General features: G+C 36.6%; 1 protein-coding gene and 1 pseudogene across 2 annotated transcripts; both read left to right on the forward strand.

Annotated features, from left to right (window-relative positions):
- Positions 1-662: 662 nt before the first annotated feature.
- Positions 663-1,166, forward strand: LOC149820122 (xanthotoxin 5-hydroxylase CYP82C2 pseudogene; annotated as a pseudogene).
- A 10,837-nt stretch (positions 1,167-12,003) lies between these two features.
- On the forward strand, positions 12,004-14,019 carry LOC149820123 (xanthotoxin 5-hydroxylase CYP82C4-like). Of its 2 annotated transcripts, none has more exons than XM_089983355.1 (2): positions 12,004-12,940; positions 13,307-14,019. In XM_089983355.1, the coding sequence occupies exons 1-2, from the start codon at positions 12,011-12,013 to the stop codon at positions 13,928-13,930; spliced, it is 1,554 nt and encodes a 517-aa protein (XP_089839481.1). In that variant the 5' UTR covers positions 12,004-12,010; the 3' UTR covers positions 13,931-14,019. The 2 variants fall into 2 exon arrangements, with proteins under 2 accessions (XP_089839481.1, XP_089839482.1); XM_089983356.1 differs by having other exon boundaries at positions 13,478-14,019.
- Positions 14,020-22,751: the final 8,732 nt, after the last annotated feature.

The raw sequence follows: 22,751 nt of genomic DNA on the forward strand, positions 1-22,751 counted from the left end.
TACCCACGCTGGAAGGAGCCAAACCCCCTCCTGTAAGGGAAAAAACTATGAATCAGGCTCAACAACTCATCAAGTTGAATGATGCTACCCACGCTGAGAAGAGCCCCCAAACCTTCTTCCTGTAAGGGCAAAAACTATGCTACTCACACTGGGAGGAGCTTCCAAACCCCTCTTCTGTAAGGGCAAAAACTCTGAATCAGGCTACACAACTCATCAAGTTGAACGATGCTACAGTCAGTGTGCAAGTCAGTCGGTGTTTGATGAAGCAATGTAGGATCGTCTACTGGATGTGCATAGAAGCAGAAAAAGAAGGGAGAGAGAGTGAGAGGGTTGATGTTCATGGCCTTTTTCAGAGGGGATTCTTTTCTCGAATAATCCTACAGTGCAGGCACTGAATCTTAAATAACCATCTTCAGGGTACTTAAGTCTTTACAACCACTTTTTTCTAGAATCGTTATTTTTTTGGCACTAGTGGAGGAAAGGATACTTAAGTCTTTGCAATCGCATCAAACTCCAACACTAAGTGATGCTGACAAACATGGGGATACGAGACACATGCTTATATACGTGGTGCTTTTTGGGACCTCGATCATAAGATGCCCTGTTCGGGAGGTGAGGGGGGGACATATAACCTGCTTCGCCATACCATCTCCTTTATCACTATGGATACCATCCAACTGATAGGGGGCGTAGCAGCTCTGCTTCCTCTTCTCTTATTCTTCTTCTTCCATATACGACTAAAGAAGGCATCAAAAGCCGTTCCTGAACCACCAGAACCAGCCGGTGCTTGGCCCATTATTGGCCACCTCCGTCTACTAGCAGGAACCACACCTCTCCACAGAACCTTCGCTGCCCTCTCAGATCAATACGGCCCCATTTTTGCTCTTCGGCTTGGCCAAAAGCATACTATAGTCGTGAGCAGCATGGAGCTAGCCAAGGAGTGCTTTACCACCAACGATAGAGCCCTTGCCAATCGGCCACCACTGCTCACTATCAAGCTCCTCGGCTACAAACACTCCATGTTCGCCTTTGCTCTATACGGCCCTTACTGGAGGGAAGTCCGCAAGATCGCCACCATCGAGGTGCTATCGAACCGACGGCTCGAGCTGCTCAAGCACATTCGGATCAAGGAAGTTGACTCCCTCATGAGAGGCCTATACGCATGATGCGAGGACAACAAGCCGGTGGAGATGAAGCGTTGGTTGCTCCCTACGCACTATACTATAGTTAAGATTTCAGTTCAATTGGGATTAAATTTTGAATTAATGTAAACATTTGATTCTAACTCACATGCATATTTAAATAAATAAAAATCCATATTTAAGATATAAAATTTATCTTTATCTGCTTAAATAATTATTGAAAATTTTATGGGTATTATAACCTAAAGTAAAAAAAAAACCTATTTACCTTTAAAAAAGTATTATTTCATACTTTATCATTGTTATCACATAAAATGGATTTGATTTCAGTAAATCCAAGAAATAAACTGGATTTTTGAGTGAAAAATAACTCAATTTACTCAGAAAATGGGGCCAGAGGCAAAAATCAAATATTTATAAAATTTTGAAAAATTTGGGTTGTTTACAGATGCCTCTCTTTGCTACTAAGTCGGTTGAAAGCCGAGCTTAGTGGCAAAGAAAACACTCCAAATTTTGAAAAATTCCCCAGTCAGCCGATCTGAACTGGGTGTGAAAGAATTTATTTTGAAAGACATGGTTTCTCAGGCTCAAAACCTTATCCTGAATGATTTTGGGGAGACAAAATCTTCGAAATAGATATGACTGAATAACAAAAATGAGGAAATCGTGACGGAACTTTGAGTGAAGATCCCAAAATGGTGAGAAATAAGAATTTTGATCAAGTCTCATGGGTGAGACGAGATCTGCTTTTTGGAATGACTCAGGTTTTACCCTTAACCTGGATGGGACAAAGATATATCAAGATGAATTAAATGGGAAAAGGAATACATGAGGACCTTGATGGGACATTTTTGAGAAAAATGTCTCGTGAGATGAAACTCAAGTATGATTCTTTCTTGGATAGATATGAAAAGCATGGATTCCATGACGAAAAAAACCATGAGGGGACTGGGAGAACTACCTCGTTGAAACGAGTCTCAGGTTTAACCCAAACCTGAATGGAAGATACCTTGTGGCGCGAGGTTCAGGCTTAACCCTTAACCTAAAAGGGACGATACCTCGAGGAGTGAGGTTCAGGCTTAACCCTTAACCTAAAAGGGATGACCATACGAAATCCTCGAACGAAGAAACCATGATGGGACCTTCGGATTTTGGACGAACAAATCCGGAAGGGGTTTGCGAAAGGAGGAAAATGGGCTTCCCTAAAGCTTGGAAAAGGGATGTTCTTGGGCGCCTTATTGTTGAGACTAAATCAGCTTTTAAAAATGGATGACCTCTTGCATAAAGTTCAGGTTTGATTCTTAACCTAAATGGGTGATACCTCAAGGAGCGAGGTAACATGTTTAATCCTTAGCTTGAATAGATGCAGAATCCTCGAGGAGCGTAAAAATTGTGATGGAACCTTTGGATTTTGCACAACAAATCCGAGAGGGTTTGCAAAAGGAGGAAAATGGGGGTCTCTAAAGCTTGAAAAAGGGTTTATATGGGGCGCCTCATTGCTGAGATTGAAATAACTTTTAAAAACATAAGACTTTTTGCAGAAGATTCAGGTTTAACCCTTATCCTGAGTAGGAACTATCTATGGTGGGACAGTGGAGAACACATAAAAGTGTGCAGATCCGAGAGACTCAGATCAAACAAAAGGGAAGGACTTTTCAGTTCTAATGAGGGATGACGTCAGGATACGTCAAAATGAAAATCAATTTCTTGCTTCATATTGGAATAACTAGAAAATATTGACAATAAGATGCCAAAAATTATAGTTAATTCAGAATGATTAAAATGTGCTCATATGTGTGAAAACATCACCTCTTTCTACCTAGAGTATTAACTCCAATTGGGCTAACTCTGTAGAATCAAGAATCAAATTCAAATTTGTTGTTGTTGAGTTTCTTTAAGGAAGATATCAATTTCTTTGATATGAAAAGAGAAAAAATATTCTTAGCTTCATAAAAGCAATCGAATGGAAAGATATTGATAGAAGAATTTTACATAGATAAAGATGATTTCCGGCGGCTTTGGCAATTTGATATCCTGGGGCTTTTTCTCATGATAGTCATGGCACTTTATTGGTTTTTTGGGAGAAGCTTATTACACCATCTTTCATTTTGGAGCTTCATTTTGGAGATGCACTTATCATTATGCCATGCACCTTTGTCAGTTATAAATGACATCTTTGTCTTGTCATTTATTTGGTTTTTAGCATTATGATTTGTTTATCTCGTCAATAGCATTCATATTATAGCTAATCATTTCATGTTATCTCATTTGACTCACAAAGGTCTACAAGTTGATTTTTGACAAATATTTTGATTAAAAAATTTGTAATCTTTTATTGATTTATCGAATTGAGTTTTCTGCATTATACGAATCATTGTCAAAGCTTTTGCAAAAAATATTATTTTGAGCCAATTTTTAAAAATATATCTTTGTCTTACTACATCTCATCTTAAAATTGATGGTTGGTTATCAATAAGACCTTCAACCTTGAATGACTACTCATTATCTTAAAGAGATCCTTGTGTGAAACAAGATTCTAGATTTGTCTTGAGATCGAGGTTAGTCATCGAGAAGACCTTTTTGCCTTGAACAACTAGTCGTTAAGCCAAGGAGCGAGAAACATTTGGCAATGCATTTTGTCAGCAATCATTTTTTTTTATCATAGATGTCTTCAAGCAAGCTAAGGTCAAATATCTTCTGCATTGGTCCCTCAATAAGTTGATCTTTCACGAGTCAGAAAATTTGTCTTAAGAACTTGCTTCATGATCACTTTGATCAAAATGGGTCAAATCAAAGCATTTCATCATGCATCATCATGTCATATATGCATTTTTTTTACATGTTACTAACCAATTTTCTTGAAGTTAACATAGTTCTTAAGAACTCAATTATCCCATTAGCTAAGCCTACCCAGTTCTATTTGAAAATCATTCTTTAGATATGAACATTAGGTACATATATAGATTATCCTATGCATTGATGAAACAATCTTATACCCATTTGACAAGCGCATTAACTATTTTTTTCTTCAAACATGTCTAGACTAAAAGTATCTCTATCATATCTGGATATCTTTGTCAAAAAATTTGATCTTTATCTCATCTTTTGAAAAACTTTTTAGCCATCCTTTGTGCAACTTTATGCAGCAAGACACTTGTTTTGTTTTTCGTCTGACCTCACTCAACAAAGATTTTTCACTCATCATACTCAGTTCATGAAAAAGTTCTGGTATAAAATAAAAAATTAACTTAGTCTTTGGTTTGACCTCACTCGATAAGACCTTTCTACCTATATAGACATTCATCATAAATAGACTTATGTTAAGCTATGGATAAGCTTTTAGATATAGAATGCACAATTTTATTGTCGTATCATTGCCTTCTTACATGATTTTTTTAAAAAATCGAATATAAGAGCTAATCTTTTGTGTTTTCATAATTGATGTATCTACTTTCTTTGTTATCGATCGAGCTTCTCATACTCAACAATAAAAAGAGACATTTATAAACACCTTAATTTTAACCAAATAAATTAAAAATAAATAAATAAAATATTTTGATTTTTTGTAATCATGATGTGGCGGCCGGGGGGGTGACTATTAAGAAAAGCATATAAAACCTGTGAGTACAAGTGAATGTATCGGTATCAGTCCTGAATGATTGAAAGCAGTTAAGGTCATCCTATTTGCATTTTAAAAAGCCCAAAAGTAAACAAAACCACATGGCATTCATCCAAAATGCAAATAGACGGCCACGATGTCAGTATGAGCAAAAATGCTCATGTTCAGCATGACCTGATCTGCTTCCTGAATGGTTTGGCCAATAATTCAGTTGAATAGGCAAGTGTTTTTCTAATAATGGATTGTTGTCTTTCACTGAAAAAATCATCAAGATCAGGTTGGCAGCTGGGCAATTATTAAACTATGTAGCGTACAATAATCAACCATTCATTATAGTGTCACACTTGGCTCATGTCCCTTGGTCCCTTGTTAATCCCTTTTTTTTTTTTGTCTCTTTCTAGTGACGGGTGGTTGTCTCACGTGCATTATTCATGCATTCGCTGCCGACGAAAGAACCTTCACCGAGAACCGAGTCACCAACAGAGCCCACCTCCCTACAAAGTAAAACTCTGCTAATCGGTCCATATACATTTTGAGTGGCTTTGATTGATTGCTTCACATTTGTATTTCAAAGGCCATTGAAGGAGGTTCGTGTGGCGGGTCTCTATCTTGACAGGTTGGAAAGGAATCAACGCATCTTTAAATGAGTGGTGAAGGAAAGCGCCAGCGTAAGTGGCCGGGGGAGGAGCTGGATCGCAACTCGAGGCAGACCAGAGAGAGAGAGAGAGAGAGAGAGAGAGAGAAGGCACGACCACTTATCCTTACGTGCCCCCAACCGTGTAAAAGTAACAGCAAGCAGCCCCATGTGACAGTGGGGTCAGTTCTGGGCCTTCAGTAGGGATACCACTTCCCTGATTGGAACCTCCTTCTCTTACCGTTGCAGTAAATCCGCCAGGCATTCAAAGTTTTTTTTAAAGATAAGCTGGGTTAGGCAAACCCCTACCAGTTATACAGTGATACCATTGGAATTCAAACTTGCAAGGTCCCAACACAAGGTGACGTCAACTATTAAGTCAAGTTTTGTTACGAAAGAAAAGAAAATTAAAAGTAAAACAGATAGGTGATATATATATGATAGAGTAACTCACACAACATAATCGGGTAACCACCAATACCACACCATCTCCTTCATCTATGGATACCATCCAACTGATAGGGGGCGTAGCATCTCTCCTTCCTCTTCTCTTCTTCTTCCATATACTGTCAAAGAAGACATCAAAAGCAGTTCCTGAACCACCAGAACCAGCCGGTGCTTGGTCCATCTACTAGCGGGAACCACACCTCTCCACAGAACCTTCGCTGCCATCTCAGATCAATACGGCCCCATTTTTGCTCTTCGGCTTGGCCAAAAGTGTACTATAGTCATGAGCAGCATGGAGCTAGCCAAGGAGTGCTTTACCACCAACGATAGAGCCCTTGCCAGTCGGCCACCACTGCTCAGTACCAAGCTCCTCGGCTACGAACATTCCATGTTCGCCTTTGCTCTATACGTCCCTTACTGGAGGGAAGTCCGCAAGATCGCCACCATTGAGCTGCTATCGAACCGATGGCTCGAGCTGCTCAAGCACATTCGGATCGAGGAAGTTGACTCCCTCATGAGAGGCCTATACGCATGATGCGAGGACAACAAGCCGGTGGAGATGAAGCGTTGGTTACTCCCTACGCACTATACTATAGTTAAGATTTCAATTCAATTGGGATTAAATTTTGAATTAATGTAAACATTTGATTCTAACTCACATGCATATTTAAATAAATAAAAATCCATATTTAAATATAAAATTTATCTTTATCTGCTTAAATAATTATTGAAAATTTTATGGGTATTATAACCTAAAGTAAAAAAAAAAACCTATTTACCTTTAAAAAAGTATCATTTCATCCTTTACCATGGTTATCACAGTTTATCCTCATTATTCCAAGTCCAATGACCCATGTCATATTGTTATTGGCCACTTAAAATTATTTAATATGGATAACACTACAAGAAAAATGCTAATTAGCGACGGAAATTTACGACGGATTTTTTCCGTCGCAAATTTGTGACAGATCAGCGAGCGAAAACTATTTGTCGCTAACATTTGAAATATTTGCAAAATTAGCAACGAAAATATATCCATCGCTAAATCCGTCGCTAATTAGCGACGGATTAGCGACAATGCTTTTTCGTCGCCAAAACACTACAAAAAATGATAATTAGCGACAAAATTAGCGAGGGAATTTTTCCGTCCCTAATCTGTCGCTAAATAGCGACGGATTAGGGACAGAAAAATTCTCTCATTAATTTCGTCGCTAATTTTCGATTTAAAACCGTCTCGCCTGAGGCGCAACTTTTTCCCTCCCCCCCCGTTCGAAAATTTTCTTCCCTCTATTTTTCCCTCCTCCCGTTCGATTTAAACCATCCCCACCTTCCTCTGACGATGCGCAACGACCTCTCGCACCACGAAGGTCGAACTTCTCAGGCACCTCTCGCACCACGCGCAGCTTCTGCAGCCGCTCTGCAGCGATCCCTCCGTCCCCATCTCATCGTCCAGCCCGACGACACCTCTCGCACCACGCGCAACTTCTGCAGCCACTCTGCAGCGATCCCTCCGTCCCCGTCTCATCGTCCAGCCCGACGGCACCTCCATCCTCCATTCTCAGGCACCTCTCGGTGGAGACTGCTCGGGCACCAATGGCACCTCCATCATCCGCGTCGTTGTCCAGCCCGACGCCTCCTGCAAGTTCTCCCCCGTGAACCCTGGCTATGCCGCCTGCCTTGACCGCTCCTCTCGGCGGTGCCCCTCGGCAGTCTCCACCGCCTCTCCCTCGCCGGATCCCGTCTCCACTACGACCCTCGCTGGATCCCGTCTTCAGTCGTGACTGACTCGCTGCAGAAGAGCGTCCTGACGCTGGTTCTATACAAAAAAATTGCTCACTGCCGAAGAACGTGCCGACAACGAGCATTTTTTTATTTTTTTTTTAAAATTTAACGACGGATTAGCGATGGATATTATCCATCGCTAATTTAAAATAGCGAAGGACTCGCGATGGATCATATCCGTTGCTAATGCGGCGGATAAGTTGTGGCACTACTTAGCGTCGAAAAATTCGCGATAAAAGTTATTCGTCCCTAATCCGTCGCTAAACAGTTTAGCGACGAATTAGCATCGGATTAGCGACGAATTTAGGTTGTCGCTAATCCACAGGTTTCTTGTAGTGTAAGTTTGATGCAAACTTTGGAGTGAGAAGGTTAAAGTGTATAAGAATAAAAAGTCTTAGGCTTTTATCTTTTTTGAGCTCTTATTTTTAGGTCAAGATAGTTAAGAAGTCTTGCTCATTTAGAAGGTTTTGGAGACTTAATCTTTGCAAAATTAGATTATCAGATATTAAAACATGAGCTTATATATGTATTTTTATGATTCGTTGCTTCAAAATTTGATATTTAAACAGAGGATTTATTCTAGTGAAGAAGAGTGAAATTATTATTTTATAAAGACTTCAATTAGGGACAAAAATTAGAAAGTAAAGTTAGATTAACATTGACAAAAAAATCAAATTGATGTTGAGTAATGCAAGTTGCACACAATCATTTTTCACTCTTCTCAAATTTGTGATACTTTTTAAGGCAAGCATCTAGTCATGTGATGAAAATTTTTAAACTCATATTTTACTTTTAAATTTTTTTAGCAAGGGCGGTTCTTTTTATTTTTGAAAAAATGATGCATCATTTTAGGCTTAGGTAATCATTCACATTGCATTTTACAAGTCCCACCATGACACTTATTATTATGCCATGCACCTTTGTCAATTATAAATGTTATCTTTGTCTTGTCATTTGTTTGTTCTTTAGCATTATGATTTATTTACCTTTTCAATAGCATTAATATTGTAGTCTATTATTTCAAGTTATCTCATTTGACCCACAAAGGTCTACAAGTCGATTCTTGAGAAAGATTTTAATAAAAAAATATATAATCTTTTATTGATTTATCAAATTAAATTTTCTATATTGCACAAATCATTGCCATAGTTTTTGAAAAAAGTTTCATTTTGAGCTAAATTTTAAAAATGTCTTTGTCTTACTACATTTCATCTTGAGACTGATGGTTGATAATCAACAAGACCTTCAACCTTGAATGACTACTCATTATGTCGAAGAGACCTTTGTGTAAAACAAGGTTTCAGATTTGTTTTGAGGCCGAGATTAGTCATTGAGAAGACCCTCTCCCCTTGAACAACTGGTCATTAAGCCAGGGAACGATCGAAGAACATTTGGCAATGCATTTTGTTAGCAATTATTTTTTTTATCATAGATGACTTCAAACAATCTAAGGTCAAATATCTTTTGTATTATTCTCTAAATTCATCTAAAGAACTTGCTTCATGATCAACTTGATCAAAATGGGTCAAATCAAAGCATTTTATCATGCATCATCATGTCACGTCATATACATTTTTATACATGTTACTAACCAGTTTTCTTATAGTTAACAAAGTTCTCACAAACTCAATTATATTATTAGCCAAGTCTACCTAGTTTTATTTGAAGATCATCCTATAGATAGATTAACATTAAGTACATAGATTGTCCTACAGATTGATGAAGCAATCTGATACCTATTTGACAACCGCATTAGCCATTTTTATCCCGAAGCATGTCTAGACTGAAAGTATCTTTGTCAAAAAAATTGGTTTTTGTCCTTGTCTCTTCAAGAAGTCTTTATCTTTTAGAAAACTTGTTAGCTATCTTTTCTGCAACATTATGCAACAACACAGTTGTTTTGTTTTTCGCCTGATCACACTTAACAAAGACTTTTCGCTTATCATACTCAGTTCAAGAGAAAGTCCTCGTGTGAAATAAAAAATTGACTTAGTCTTTTGTTTTGACCTCACTCGATAAGACCTTTCTACCTATATAAACATGCATTATAGAGAGACCCTTGTGTTGAGCGACGAACAAGCCTTTAGATATAGAATGCATGATTTGTTGTCATATCATTGTCTTCTTATAGAACCTTTTCAAAACAATAATATCAAAACTAATCTTTTGTGTTTTCAAAACTGGTGTATCTATACTCGACAACAAAAAGGATCATTTATAGGCATCTTAATTTTGACCAAATAATTTTTTGAAAAAGTAACTTTTTTAAAGCAAAGTATTTCATTTTTTTTTAGTCATGATTGTTGGGTTGGCTATTAAAAAAAGCATAAAAAACCGGTGGGTTATGTGGTTCAAATCAATGTTGTCAATATCAGCCCTAAATCTTTTGGCGAAAGATTCAGGTGAATTGTTCTATACTGGCCAAAAAATAATTAAAAATATTATGTGTCAATCTAAATGTGACACCTGCTAAAGCCATTAAAATATAATTTTAAGTATTTTACTAATGATGCCCAATTGTCTTTTGCAGAAAAAGGGAAACAGGTCATATGTGCACCCCTCGAAGACGGTCGTTAGCTACATCTCGTGTTCGGGGGTCTCAATTAGCGCCTTGTATGTAAGCATGTGCGGCTCATATTCCCATGTTTGTCAGCATCACTTAAAGTTGGAGTCCGATGTGGTTGCAAAGACTTAAGTACCCTTTCCTCCATTGGTGCCAAAAAAATGACGATTCTAGAAAAGGAGTGGTTACAAAGACTTAAGTACCTCAAAGATGGTTATTTAAGACCCAGTCCCTACACTGCAGGATTATCTGAGAAAGGAATCTCTCCTAGAGAAGGCCATGAACATCAACCCTCTCTCTCTCCCTTCTCTTTCTATTTTTGTGCACTTCCAACAGACGATCCTACACTGCTCCATCAAGCATCGACTGACCTGCACACTGACTGTAGCATGGTTCAACTTAATGAGTTGTGGAGCCTGATTCAAAGTTTTTGCCCTTATAGAAGGGGGGATCCGGAGGCTCCCCCCGGTGCGGGTACCCCGAAGATGATTTTTTCTTGAGTTTATGTTTGAGACCCGGTTTTATTTGGCGCAGGGTCGTGGGGGGCAACGCCCCCCAGAAGATTTTTTAGGGGGCCTTGTATAAATTCTTTCTTTTCTTTCCCTCTTATAATTATAAAAAAAGAACAATAAAGTGTTTTGTTTGATCGTGGCGCTCATATGTTTTCTTCAGTTGTTTCTTGCTCGAGATTTTTGTAACACCCTTGTTCGTGATTTTCTATTTTTTTTCTCGCTGCGCGATTTTCGTAAATTGCTACTTGATTTAACAATTTTTTGTTTTTGTTTTTTTGCTACGCGATTTTTGTAAATCGCTACTCGATTTAGCAGTTTTCATAAATTGCTACTCAATTTAGTGATTTACAAAAATCGCATAATGATTTGTTATTTATTTTCGCTACGCGATTTTCACAAATCGCTACTCGATATAGCGATGTACGAAAATCATATAGCGATTTGCCATTGATTTGGCAGGGAGGTGGGTCTTATCGGAGATCACGGTACCAAAGGTCGAGATGAGTGCCAGAACCCGATGAATGCCCACCAAGACCTGAGGGTGCGAACGCTCGTGTTGAGCAGCGTCAAGGTAGCCTGGAAGGCATAGCCCGGATCAAAAGTATTGCTGACGTAGAGGTACACGGATTATACTTTGAAAGTCTCTGTTGTAGGTGTACTGGAGGAAGATTCTGTTGTAGGTGTCCCTTGAAGGCGGCGGAGGGGCCGCCGCAGTCGGTTGCCCGCTGGATGAGGGCAGCATTCCGACCACTGCTAGCAGAAAGAGAATGACGATCACCATCGGATCACCGACTCTTTGCCTTCCTTAATTTCATCTTTAGAGAGAGAGAGGGTTTTATAGTGTTTCACGGAGAAGAAAGAAGAAGAAGATGACAACAAAAACTTTAAACAGAAAAGAAAGGGAGAGCGCTTCAGGTTCATTTCTCTGTTTAGACTTTGAAGAGTCAACATCATCCTCGACTTTCTGGATGCAAAACATTTTTGTCCTTTTTTTAAAGTGTTGTTTCCTTTTTTTTTTGAATGAAGGATATTTTTGTCATTTTCTTGAACTATCGTTTCATTACAAGAATAGCAAAAAAGGGTACTTAAGTCTTTGCAACTGCATGGAAATACGAGCCCCATATGCTTACATACGTGGCGCTCATTCGGACCCCGAACACGAGATGTGTGGGATACAATGCATCATCGGGGGAGAGCATACACCACCCTGACCCTGATATATACATGATAGAGTAACATTTGCCCTCCGCACATGCTACTCACACAACATAATCGGGTAACCACCAACACCACACCATCTCCTTCATCACTATGGATACCATCCAACTGATAGGGGGCGTAGCAGCTCTCCTTCCTCTTCTCTTATTCTTCTTCTTCCATATACGGCTAAAGAAGGCATCAAAAGCCGTTCCTGAACCACCAGAACCAGCCGGTGCTTGGCCCATTATTGGCCACCTCCGTCTACTAGCGGGAACCACACCTCTCCACAGAACCTTCGCTGCCCTCTCAGATCAATACGGCCCCATTTTTGCTCTTCGGCTTGGCCAAAACCGTACTATAGTCGTGAGCAGCATGGAGCTAGCCGAGGAGTGCTTTACCACCAACGATAGAGCCCTTGCCAGTCGGCCGCCACTGCTCAGTACCAAGCTCCTCGGCTACGAACGCTCCATGTTCGCCCTTGCTCCCTACGGCCCTTACTGGAGGGAAGTCCGCAAGATCGCCACCATCGAGCTGCTATCGAACCGACGGCTCGAGCTGCTCAAGCACATCCGGATCGAGGAAGTTGACTCACTCGTGAGAGGCTTATACGCACGATGCGAGGACAACGAGCCGGTGGAGATGAAGCGCTGGTTGAGCGTCCTGACCACGAATATCATGGTGAGGATGGTCTGGGGAAAACGGTATTTGGACGGAGACGATGCTGGAAAAGATGAGGGAGCGAGAGAGTTATTCAAGTTGATGGAGGAATTCTTCTATCTACTTGGGGTTTTCACAGTGTCGGATGCGCTCCCTTGGCTGGAGCGCCTCGATGTGGATGGTCACCTCAAGGCCATGAAGAGAGTCCAACGGAAGTTGGTCGAGATCGCCACCGCTTGGTTGGCGGAGCACCGGCAGAGAAAGGATTCCGGCGACGTCGATGTGGGTGGCGGTGACTTCATTGACGTGCTCATCACTCAACTTGACGATGGTCATCTGTCTGACGTATTTCCGACAGACACGATAATCAAAGCCACAGCTTTGGTGAGTTTACAATCTAATTATCATGCCTCGTTAATCAAAGAAAAAAATTTCTTTTTTTCTTTTGACGAGGGAAAGCCCTCGTGGAGAGCGGAGAAGGGAGAGCAGATCAGGTGATCTGTCAAACATCTTCACCGTCCATTGTTTCATTGTGGACGGTGAGGATGCCAAATCACTTATAAAAGTGATTTGGCAGATCACTCGATATGCTGTTAGGTCACTTAACGGTTCCTCCTGCAAGGTAAAACGCCAAATTGGGACACAATTAGGAGTGTTAACAGGCCTGGTTTACCGGGACTTGACCCGAATCAAACCCTATATAGTTTGGGTATGGTGAGAAAATCAACGCTATATAATTAATGCTTACAGATATTGATTTTGGCTGGGATAGACACCACGTCAGATACCTTGGTGTGGACCCTCTCTCTTCTATTGAATAACCGCCACGTTTTGAAAAAGGCTCAAGATGAGTTGGATTTCTACGTAAGCAGAGAAAGACAAGTGGACGAATCAGATATCAAGAAGCTGACATACTTGCAGGCCATACTCAAGGAGGCCATGCGCTTACACCCAGTGGGCCCACTGTTAATCACACATGAGTCAATTGAACCAGTCAACATAGGTGGGTATGACATACCAGTGGGCACGATCCTGTTTATTAATGCATGGAAGATACATAAGGACCCAGTGTTATGGTCAGACCCGGAAGAGTTCATACCAGAGCGGTTCTTGACGAGCCACAAAGACACCGGTTTTGGTGGCCAGAGCTTCGACTTCATCCCATTTGGTTCGGGCCGGCGGTCGTGCCCAGGTTCATCACTAGCAACCCACGTAGCTCACTTGACATTGGCACGTTTAATTCATAGCTTTGAGTGGTCCACGCCCAAGGATGGTCCGATCGACATGACCGAGGGCTTCGGCATTACCATGCCCATGGTAACTCCTCTTCAAGTCCTGTTGCACCCTCGTCTCCCGCTCCATCTTTATCAGTGAGACTCTTTGGTGATGGATGTTGTGCCTTTATGTATGGTTATGTATGAGCGCACAAATAGATATAGTGAATAAAGATGAGAAGAGTCTTGATCATGGAAGGTCTGCTGCAATGTTCAATGATTCTAGATCCAGACCCATACAGGTCCAAATCAGTAATTTGCTGCACAACACACCAAATTGCTAAAATGAATCTTCAGATCCTCCACCAGAGGGTAAAAAGTGAATTCAGCATAGGCCCAATTCCAGCTTTGGGAACAGGATCTCATGTGTTCCAATTATTAATTAGTGTATCCAACTTTGGGATCTCTCATGGACCTCCAATGTTCGATACTAAGTTTCTAGCTGTGGACAAGAATAAGTCAAAGGTGTCGATTGGCTGAGAAGTACACCAACAACCCGCATTCACCTAAGCTTCATCCAAATAATCTATGGCAGCTTCTAATAAGTGACACTTCTGTAAACACCCTTAATTTTCACCCTTATTCAGTGTTTGCATTTCATATGCCATTGCATATCATTGCATGCATTTGGCATATCATTTCATTGCATCGCATTGCATGTCATCACATCTCATTATCGAGATCCAGTACTCCTATTTGCAAAATATTAAATCTAAATTCGAGTTTTAAAACTTTTCTTTCAAGATCAAATTTCATAAACTTGGGTTTTTGCATCGCTATTTTTCATTTATTAACCCTCAGGATCTTATTTTTCTTCAGAAAAACAATCTAGATTCATTTTAAACTCAATTTCAACTGATTTCAATCCTCAGATGAGACTCATTTAGGTAGTGACGCTTCTGGATTCCTTCATTTATCAAATTTTTCAAAAATTTCAGAGTCCTAGTTGGATTAGGACTCTGTCTTTTCATCTTTTTAAACTTTTACAAAACTCCATTTTGATTCTAAACCAGATGTAGTCATATCCCTTGCCCATTCTTATCATTTTTGACCAAAATCTTAGAGAACTAATTGTATCAGGACTCTTTTTTCAGAGTCTCAGTCGGATCAAAACTCTACCTTTTACTACCATTTTACCTGTTTTTGAGAAAATCTTTCAAAATCCTTTGTTTTGGCCAAAATTCTGGAGTCCCAATCAAATTAGGACTCTTTCTCAGAGTCCTAATCGAATCAGGACTCTATCCCTATTTCATCATTTACTCCTGTTCTTCACTTGTTTTCAAAACCTTCTCATCTGATTTTCAAAATCTTCTGTTTTAGCCAAAATTCTAGAGTTCTAATCAGATCAGGACTCTTTTTTCAGAGTTTCAGTCGGATTAAGACTCTATCTTTCATCGCTATTCTGCTTGTTTTTAACCAAATCTTTCAAAGAGAAGTAAAAAATTCAGAGTTTTAGTTGAACCGGGACTCTATTCGAAGAGTCTCAGTTGGATCAGGACTCTGACCCTGATTTCAATTTTTCGAGAATCTTTCTAAAATTTCTTCATTTATCTTTCCAAATTTTCAAATTGTTGCATTTCTATCACAGAGTTTTAAAATTCTGGGATTTTACCCTAGAGTCCTGATCAAATAAAGACACTATCCCAGAATCCTGCTCAAATCAGGACACTGTCCCAGAATCCTGATCGAATCAAGACTCTATTCTGAGTTCATTTTCTTACTTTATTTTCACTGGTTTTCAAAAGTGCCTTTTAAAATCTCTTTATTTGCATTTTAGAAAACAAAATTCTCGGAGTTCTAGTCGAATTAGGACTCTTACTCAGAGTCTTAGTCAAGTCAGGACTCTGAACCAGACTTCAATTTTATCTTATTTTCACCTATTTTTCAAAATTCTTTCATTTGGTTTCTCAAAAAATCTAAAATTCTGAGAGTCCTAGTCCGATTGGGACTCTGTCCCTAGAGTCTCAGTTGGATCAGAACTCTATTTTGATTCCAATATTTGTTGCTATTTTCACTATTTTTACAAGTTCTTTCATCTGTTTTTCAGAAAATACCAAAAAAGAGCTAGAGTTTCAGTCTGATCAGGACTCTATCCCAGAGTCCTAATCCAGTTAGGAGTATTTTGAAGTTTGTTTTTACTTCCATTTTCATTCTTTTCCATTTGTTTTTCAAAAATTAGGTCATTTTGCAGAGTCCCAGTTGATTCAGAACTCCATTTCAGAGTTTTGATTGAGTTAGGATTCTAACCCTGACTACATTTTCTCACTTATTTTACCAGTTCTGATGAAATCTTTCAAAAACTTCCTCATTTGGCTTTCAAAATTCGAAAATCTCAGAGTCCTAACTGGTTCAGGACTCTGATCCAGAGTTTTAATTTGCTTAGAACTCTATTTTCAAACCTTTGAATTTCATCTGTTGATTTTAACCCCTTTTAAAGCCATTTTCAGTCTTTATTTCAAATTTTACAAAACTCTGATGTGAGGCCCACTCAGTTGACACCATATCTAGAGGAGTTCTAACTCAATCAGAACTCAGTGTCATTTAAAAAAAAAAACTTTCAATTCCAAGTTTACTTTTGAATTTCTTTTGAAAAACTTCTCATTTTCAAGTTTTAAAATTATTTTTTGAAAATTCAAGTGGGGCCCACTCGAGGTGGCGCCACATTTGAAAAAGCCAGGGTTAGCTTAGGGTTAGTCAGTGTCCTAGCTAGGTTAGGAATCTAGAAGAGTCCAAACTTGATTTTAAAAGTCATATTTTTACTTTAGATTTTAACCTTGATTTTAAAGTTTTAAATTAGGGTTTTTGAAAAACGCCAAGTGGCGCCACATTTGGGAAGTTCACTAAAGCAAACTTCATCACTGGAGAATAAGTTTCTTCATAATTAATACCCTTACGTCGAGTGTATCCTTTTGCAACTAATCTTGCTTTAAATTTGTCAATAGTCTCATCAGATTTATTTTTCTTTCTTAAGACCCATTTTGAACCAATATTTGTCTTGCGATTATTAGGCAATGTCAATAGTTCCCACACTCCATTCTTTTCTATTAAATCAATTTCATCTTACATAGCTTCAATCTATTTATTGGATTCATGCTAATTGATCATATCTCAAAAGCTAAGATTATCAACAACTTCATCTAAATCAATAGAGTAACGCAACTCCTTTGTCAAATAAACATAATAACCATCCAAATAGTATAGAGGAGCTCTGGACCTTTTATGTCTAGATATACATTATGAAGACTTCTCGTCATCTACAACTGACTATTGATCCTTTGTAACGATACAAACTCTTCTGATTTATTCAATAGCTCACCATTACTATTTAAGATGTCGAATGGAACATCATCTCCTTGAGGTCACATCCTCATTCCCTTTCTTCTAGAAATTCGACATCCCTACTCTATAAAACCTTTCTCAGGGTTTAAAATCTCTCTCTCTGAACCTTCAAGATAACCAATAAAAATACACCTCTATGTTTTATTCTCTAGTTTATCCTTTAGATGTCTAGGAATTAATGCATATGCAACCAACCCCCACTTGCGTAGGTGAGTTAAATCTAGTTTTTGACAAGTTCATAACTCATAAAGTGTTAGCTTAGTAAACTTTGAAGGAACCCTGTTCAAAACATATATGGCAGTATGAATAACCTCTCTCCAAAATATCTTTGAAAGGTTTGCATGTGCCAACATAGACAGAGTCATGTCCATCAGGGTTCAATTACGTCTTTCAGCTACACCATTCTGTTGAGGGGTATCAGACATTATAGTATTATATGTAATATAGTTGTCATAGCAAAATGCTTTAAACTCATTAGAATTGTACTCACTTTCTTGATCAGATTTGATAACCTTGATCTTTCTACCTAACAATCCTTCTACTTTGTATCTATATACCTTAAATATTTTTGAAGCCGATGATTTCCTAAAAATCAAATAATCTTGAATAGTCATATATAAAGTGATAAAGTATGACTTCTTCTCATGGTTAGCAACATATAGTGGGACACAAATATCCAAGTGGACTATAGTCAACAACTCACCGGTCCTACTTCCCTTTGGAAAAGACTTTCTAGTCATCTTCCAACTATACAATATTCACATTTGTCAAAATTTATGTTTTTAAGAGTAGGTAACGTGCCTTGACTTATTATTCTTTACATTTTATTAATATTTATATGGCCTAATCTTAAATATCACATGTGTGCATCAACATTTAAGGCACGATCATAACTAAATTCGTTCACTTTATTCATAGTAAGAGCAACTACATTAAGGCAGAACAAACCATAGTTAAGGTCATACTGTCCAGTGAGTTTCACTTATCCACATTTTTGAAAAGTGATCTTATTTGGTCAGAAATGAATTTCAAAATCCTTCTTCACAAAGTCAACAACACACACTAGATTTTTTTTCATGGAAGACACATACCACATATTAGTCAACAATGGACTATTGCCATTAACCAACAACTTATACAACCCAATCCCCATGATGATGCAGTAGGTATTGTTCCACATAAATATTGTCTGGTCTTATGTTTTCAACTTCTTCATCTCTACAAGGCTCTGTGATCGTTGCAAAAAAATTTCTTTCTTTTTCTTTTTAGAGAAAAGAGAAAAACTCTTGCAAGGTCTCACTTGACCTTTGGAAAAAGATTTTGAAAATTTACTCACCTCTGTTTTTAGAAAAGTTGCAAGAAAATGGAGAGACAGGATTTGCACGTCGGTACGAGGTTCAACCATTCCTGGTGCTTTTACCAAGGGTAATCAAACCAATGATCAAATTTATGCGTTTGCTTTGCCTAAATTTATCTAAGAAATTATTCTAAGTCCTAAATGCATATTGAGTTAGGCTTGTGCTATGATTTTGATCTTTGAAAAAAATATGTATGCTTTTGAAAGGATTTTAGAGATTCAGATTTTTTCAAGTGATTTTGAGATGGATTTGAAAATATCCTTTAAGAAATGACTTTGAAGCTCAGAAATTGATTTTGCATTGAGAAATTAGAATTTAAAATGAATTTGAATTGGAACTTTTAAATTGCAGACTTTGAAATTGAATTCAAAGTTGGTTTTTTGAAATCTGAACTAATTACAAAATCGAAATTGGAGTTTAAGTTTAATTTATGAATTGAGAATTGAATTCAGAAATCAAACTTGAAAATTGAATTTGGAATTGAAAATCAAAATGAAATTGAAATTGGAATTTGGAAATGAAATTGGAATTTAGAATTGAAAATTCGAAATGAATTTTGAATTTTGATTTGAAATTAAAATTGAGGATTGAAATGAAATTCAAAATTTAAAGTTTTAAAATGGAAAATTTGAATTTGAAATGAAAATAGAATTCAAAATTTGAAATTTGGAAATTTGAAAGAAATAGAAAATTGAAATTGAAATTGAAATTGAAATTGAAAATGAAATTAAAATGAAATTGAAATGAAATTGAAATGAAATTGAAATGAAATTCAAAGTTTAAATTTGAAACATGGAAATAGAAAATAAAAATTGATATCTAAAATTGGAATAAAATCAATATTTAAAATTTGGAAATTGAAATCAAGACTTGGAATTGAAAATTCAAAGTTTGAGATTAGAAATTCAAAAATGGAAAGTTGAAATTGAAATTAAAATTAAAACTTAGAATTGAAAATGAAATTCGAAATTTGAGATTAAAAATTCGAAAATGGAAAGTTGAAGTTTAAAACTAGGAATTGAAAATGAAATTCAAAGTTGGAATTTTGAAATTCGAAAATGGGAAATTTAGAAATGATATTTGGATTTGAAGTGAAAATAAAATTTGAATTTTAGAATTTTTAAAAAAAATTGAATTTGATATTTGAAATAGAAGTGAAATTCAAAGTTGAATTTGAATTTTGAAAATGGATAGTTAAAATTGATTTTAAACTTGAAATAAAGATCAAAATTCGAAATTTGAATACAAGATTAATATTTGAAATTGAAATGAGAAGTAAAGTTAAAATTGGAATGTTGAAAAATGGGAAAAGAGAATAAAGATCAAAATTTGGAAATTGAAAATAGAAGTTTGAATTAGGATTTAAAATTGAATGAAATTGGAAATTAACTTTGATTTTGAAAATGGAAATTGAAAAATGTCTTTGAATTTAGAAAGGAAAATTGTTTTTGAAAATCATTTCAAAAATCACTTGGAAATTTGGAAATGACTTGAAACAATTTGGAAAAATGATGTAATTCTATCTTAAATGATGAATATGCTATTTCTTTGAAAAATCATTTGAATTTTAAAGAGAATTTCATAATTTATAGGATTAAAAACAAGATTAATTTCTATATATTCATGACTAGGGCCACAAATATACTTTCAATTAACCTTTATTTAAAATTCTAATAAAGAAAAGGATTTTTGTGCCTTTATAGAATTAAGATAAAATTAATTTTCAACATATTCTTGACTAGGGACACAAATATATTTGAATTAATTTTTATTTTAATTCAAAGAAAAAAAGAGGAATTATGAAAGAAATGATGATTTTCGAAAATGATCTAAAGTGTAATCAATTTTTTTTATTTAATAAAGAACAATAACTTTAAGTATTATTCACATTCTAACTAGGGTCAAAAATATAAATTTTACTTAGTTTTATTTATTCTTTATTAAAATGGTGCACTTGCCATTTGTGTTTTCATAGTGAATTTAAGAAAATATAAAAAAATGCAACAACTTAAAATGAAATTTAAAAATTAACCTAATATGCTCATTCATTCTAACTAAGCATAAAATAAAAAAATTTCATTAATACAATTATTATAACCCTTGAATGAATTACATTAATTAAAAAAAAAGAAAAGGAAAATCCTGAAAAATGAACAAACATGTTAGAAATAAATGTAGGCATTCACTTTTAAAAAATTTAGCAAGGGCGGTTCTTTTTTCTTTTGAAAAAATGATGCATCATTTTAGGCTTAGGTAATCATTCACATTGCATTTTACAAGTTCCACCATGACACTTATCATTATGCCATGCACCTTGGTCAATTATAAATGTTATCTTTGTCTTGTCATTTGTTTGTTCTTTAGCATTATGATTTGTTTATCTTGTCAATAGCATTAATATTGTAGTCTATCATTTCAAGTTATCTCATTTGACCCACAAAGGTCTACAAATCGATTCTTGAGAAAGTTTTTAATAAAAAAATATATAATCTTTTATTGATTTATTGAATTAAATTTTCTGTATTGCACAAATCATTGCCATAGCTTTTGAAAAAAGTTTCATTTTGAGCTAAATTTTAAAAATGTCTTTGTCTTACTACATTTCATCTTGAGACTGATGGTTGGTAATCAACAAGACCTTCAACCTTGAATGACTACTCATTATGTCGAACATACATTTGTGTAAAACAAGGTTCCAAATTTGTTTTGAGACAGAGATTAGTCATCGAGAAGACCCTCTCGCCTTGAACAACTGGTCATTAAGCCAGAGAGCGATCGAGGAACATTTGGCAATGCATTTTGTTAGCAATTATTTTTTTTATTATAGATGACTTCAAACAATCTAAGGTCAAATATCTTTTGTATTGTTCTCTAAATTCATCTTAAGAACTTGCTTCATGATCACCTTGATCAAAATGGGTCAAATCAAAGCATTTCATCATGCATCATCATGTCACATCATATACATTTTTATACATGTTACTAACCAGTTTTCTTATAGTTAACATAGTTCTCACGAAGTCAATTATATTATTAGCTAAGTCTACCTACTTTTATTTGAATATCATCCTATAGATAGATGAACATTAGGTACATAGATTGTCCTACAAAATGATGAAGCAATCTGATACCTATTTGAAAAGCACATTAACCATTTTTATCCCCAAGCATGTCTAGACTAAAAGTATCTTTGTCAAAAAAAATGGTTTTTGTCCTTGTCTCTTCAAGAAGTCTTTATCTTTTGGAAAACTTGTTAGCTATCTTTTCTGCAACATTATGCAACAACACAGTTGTTTTGTTTTTTGCCTGATCGCACTTAACAAAGACTTTTTGCTTATCATACTCAGTTCAAGGGAAAGTCTTCGTGTGAAATAAAAAATTGACTTAGTCTTTGGTTTTGACCTCACTCGATAAGACCTTTCTGCCTATATAAACATGCATTATAGAGAGACCCTTGTGTTGAGCTACGAACAAGCCTTTAGATATAGAATGCATGATTTGTTGTCATATCATTGTCTTCTTAAATAACCTTTTCGAAAAAGCTAATATCAAAACTAATCTTTTGTGTTTTCAAAATTGGTGTATCTATACTCGACAACAAAAAGGTTCATTTATAGGCATCTTAATTTTGACCAAATAATTTTTTGAAAAAGTAACTTTTTTAAAGCAAAGTATTTCATTTTTTTTAGTCATGATTGTTGAGTTGGCTATTAAAAAAAGCATAAAAAACGGTGGGTTATGTGGTTCAAATCAATGTTGTCGATATCAGCCCTAAATCTTTTGGCGAAAGATTCAGGTGAATTGTTCTATACCGGCCAAAAAATAATTAAAAATATTATGTGTCAATCCAAATGTGACACTTGCTAAAGCCATTGAAATATAATTTTAAGTATTTTACTAATATGCCCAGTTGTCTTTTGCAGAAAAAGGAAAGCAGGTTATATGTGCACCCCTCGAAGATGGTCGTTAGCTACATCGCATGTTCGGGGGTCTCAATTAGCGCCTTGTATGTAAGCATGTGCGGCTCATATTCCCATGTTTGTCAGCATCACTTAAAGTTGGAGTCTGATGTGGTTGCAAAGACTTAAGTACCCTTTCCTCCATTGGTGCCAAAAAAATGACGATTCTAGAAAAGGAGTGGTTACAAAGACTTAAGTACCTCAAAGATGGTTATTTAAGACCCAGTCCCTGCACTACAGGATTATCTGAGAAAGGAATCCCTTC

The sequence above is a fragment of the Nuphar pumila genome, chromosome 12, assembly GCF_984573655.1.
Source record: "Nuphar pumila chromosome 12, dmNupPumi1.hap1.1, whole genome shotgun sequence".
NCBI lineage: Eukaryota > Viridiplantae > Streptophyta > Magnoliopsida > Nymphaeales > Nymphaeaceae > Nuphar > Nuphar pumila.

Excerpts from the sequence above, each read along its gene's own strand:
- LOC149820123 (XM_089983355.1), top strand. The coding sequence starts at position 12,011 with ATGGATACCATCCAACTGATAGGGGGCGTAGCAGCTCTCCTTCCTCTT. Across the intron at positions 12,941-13,306 it reads TAATCAAAGCCACAGCTTTG|ATATTGATTTTGGCTGGGAT; the intron begins GTGAGTTTACAA and ends TAATGCTTACAG.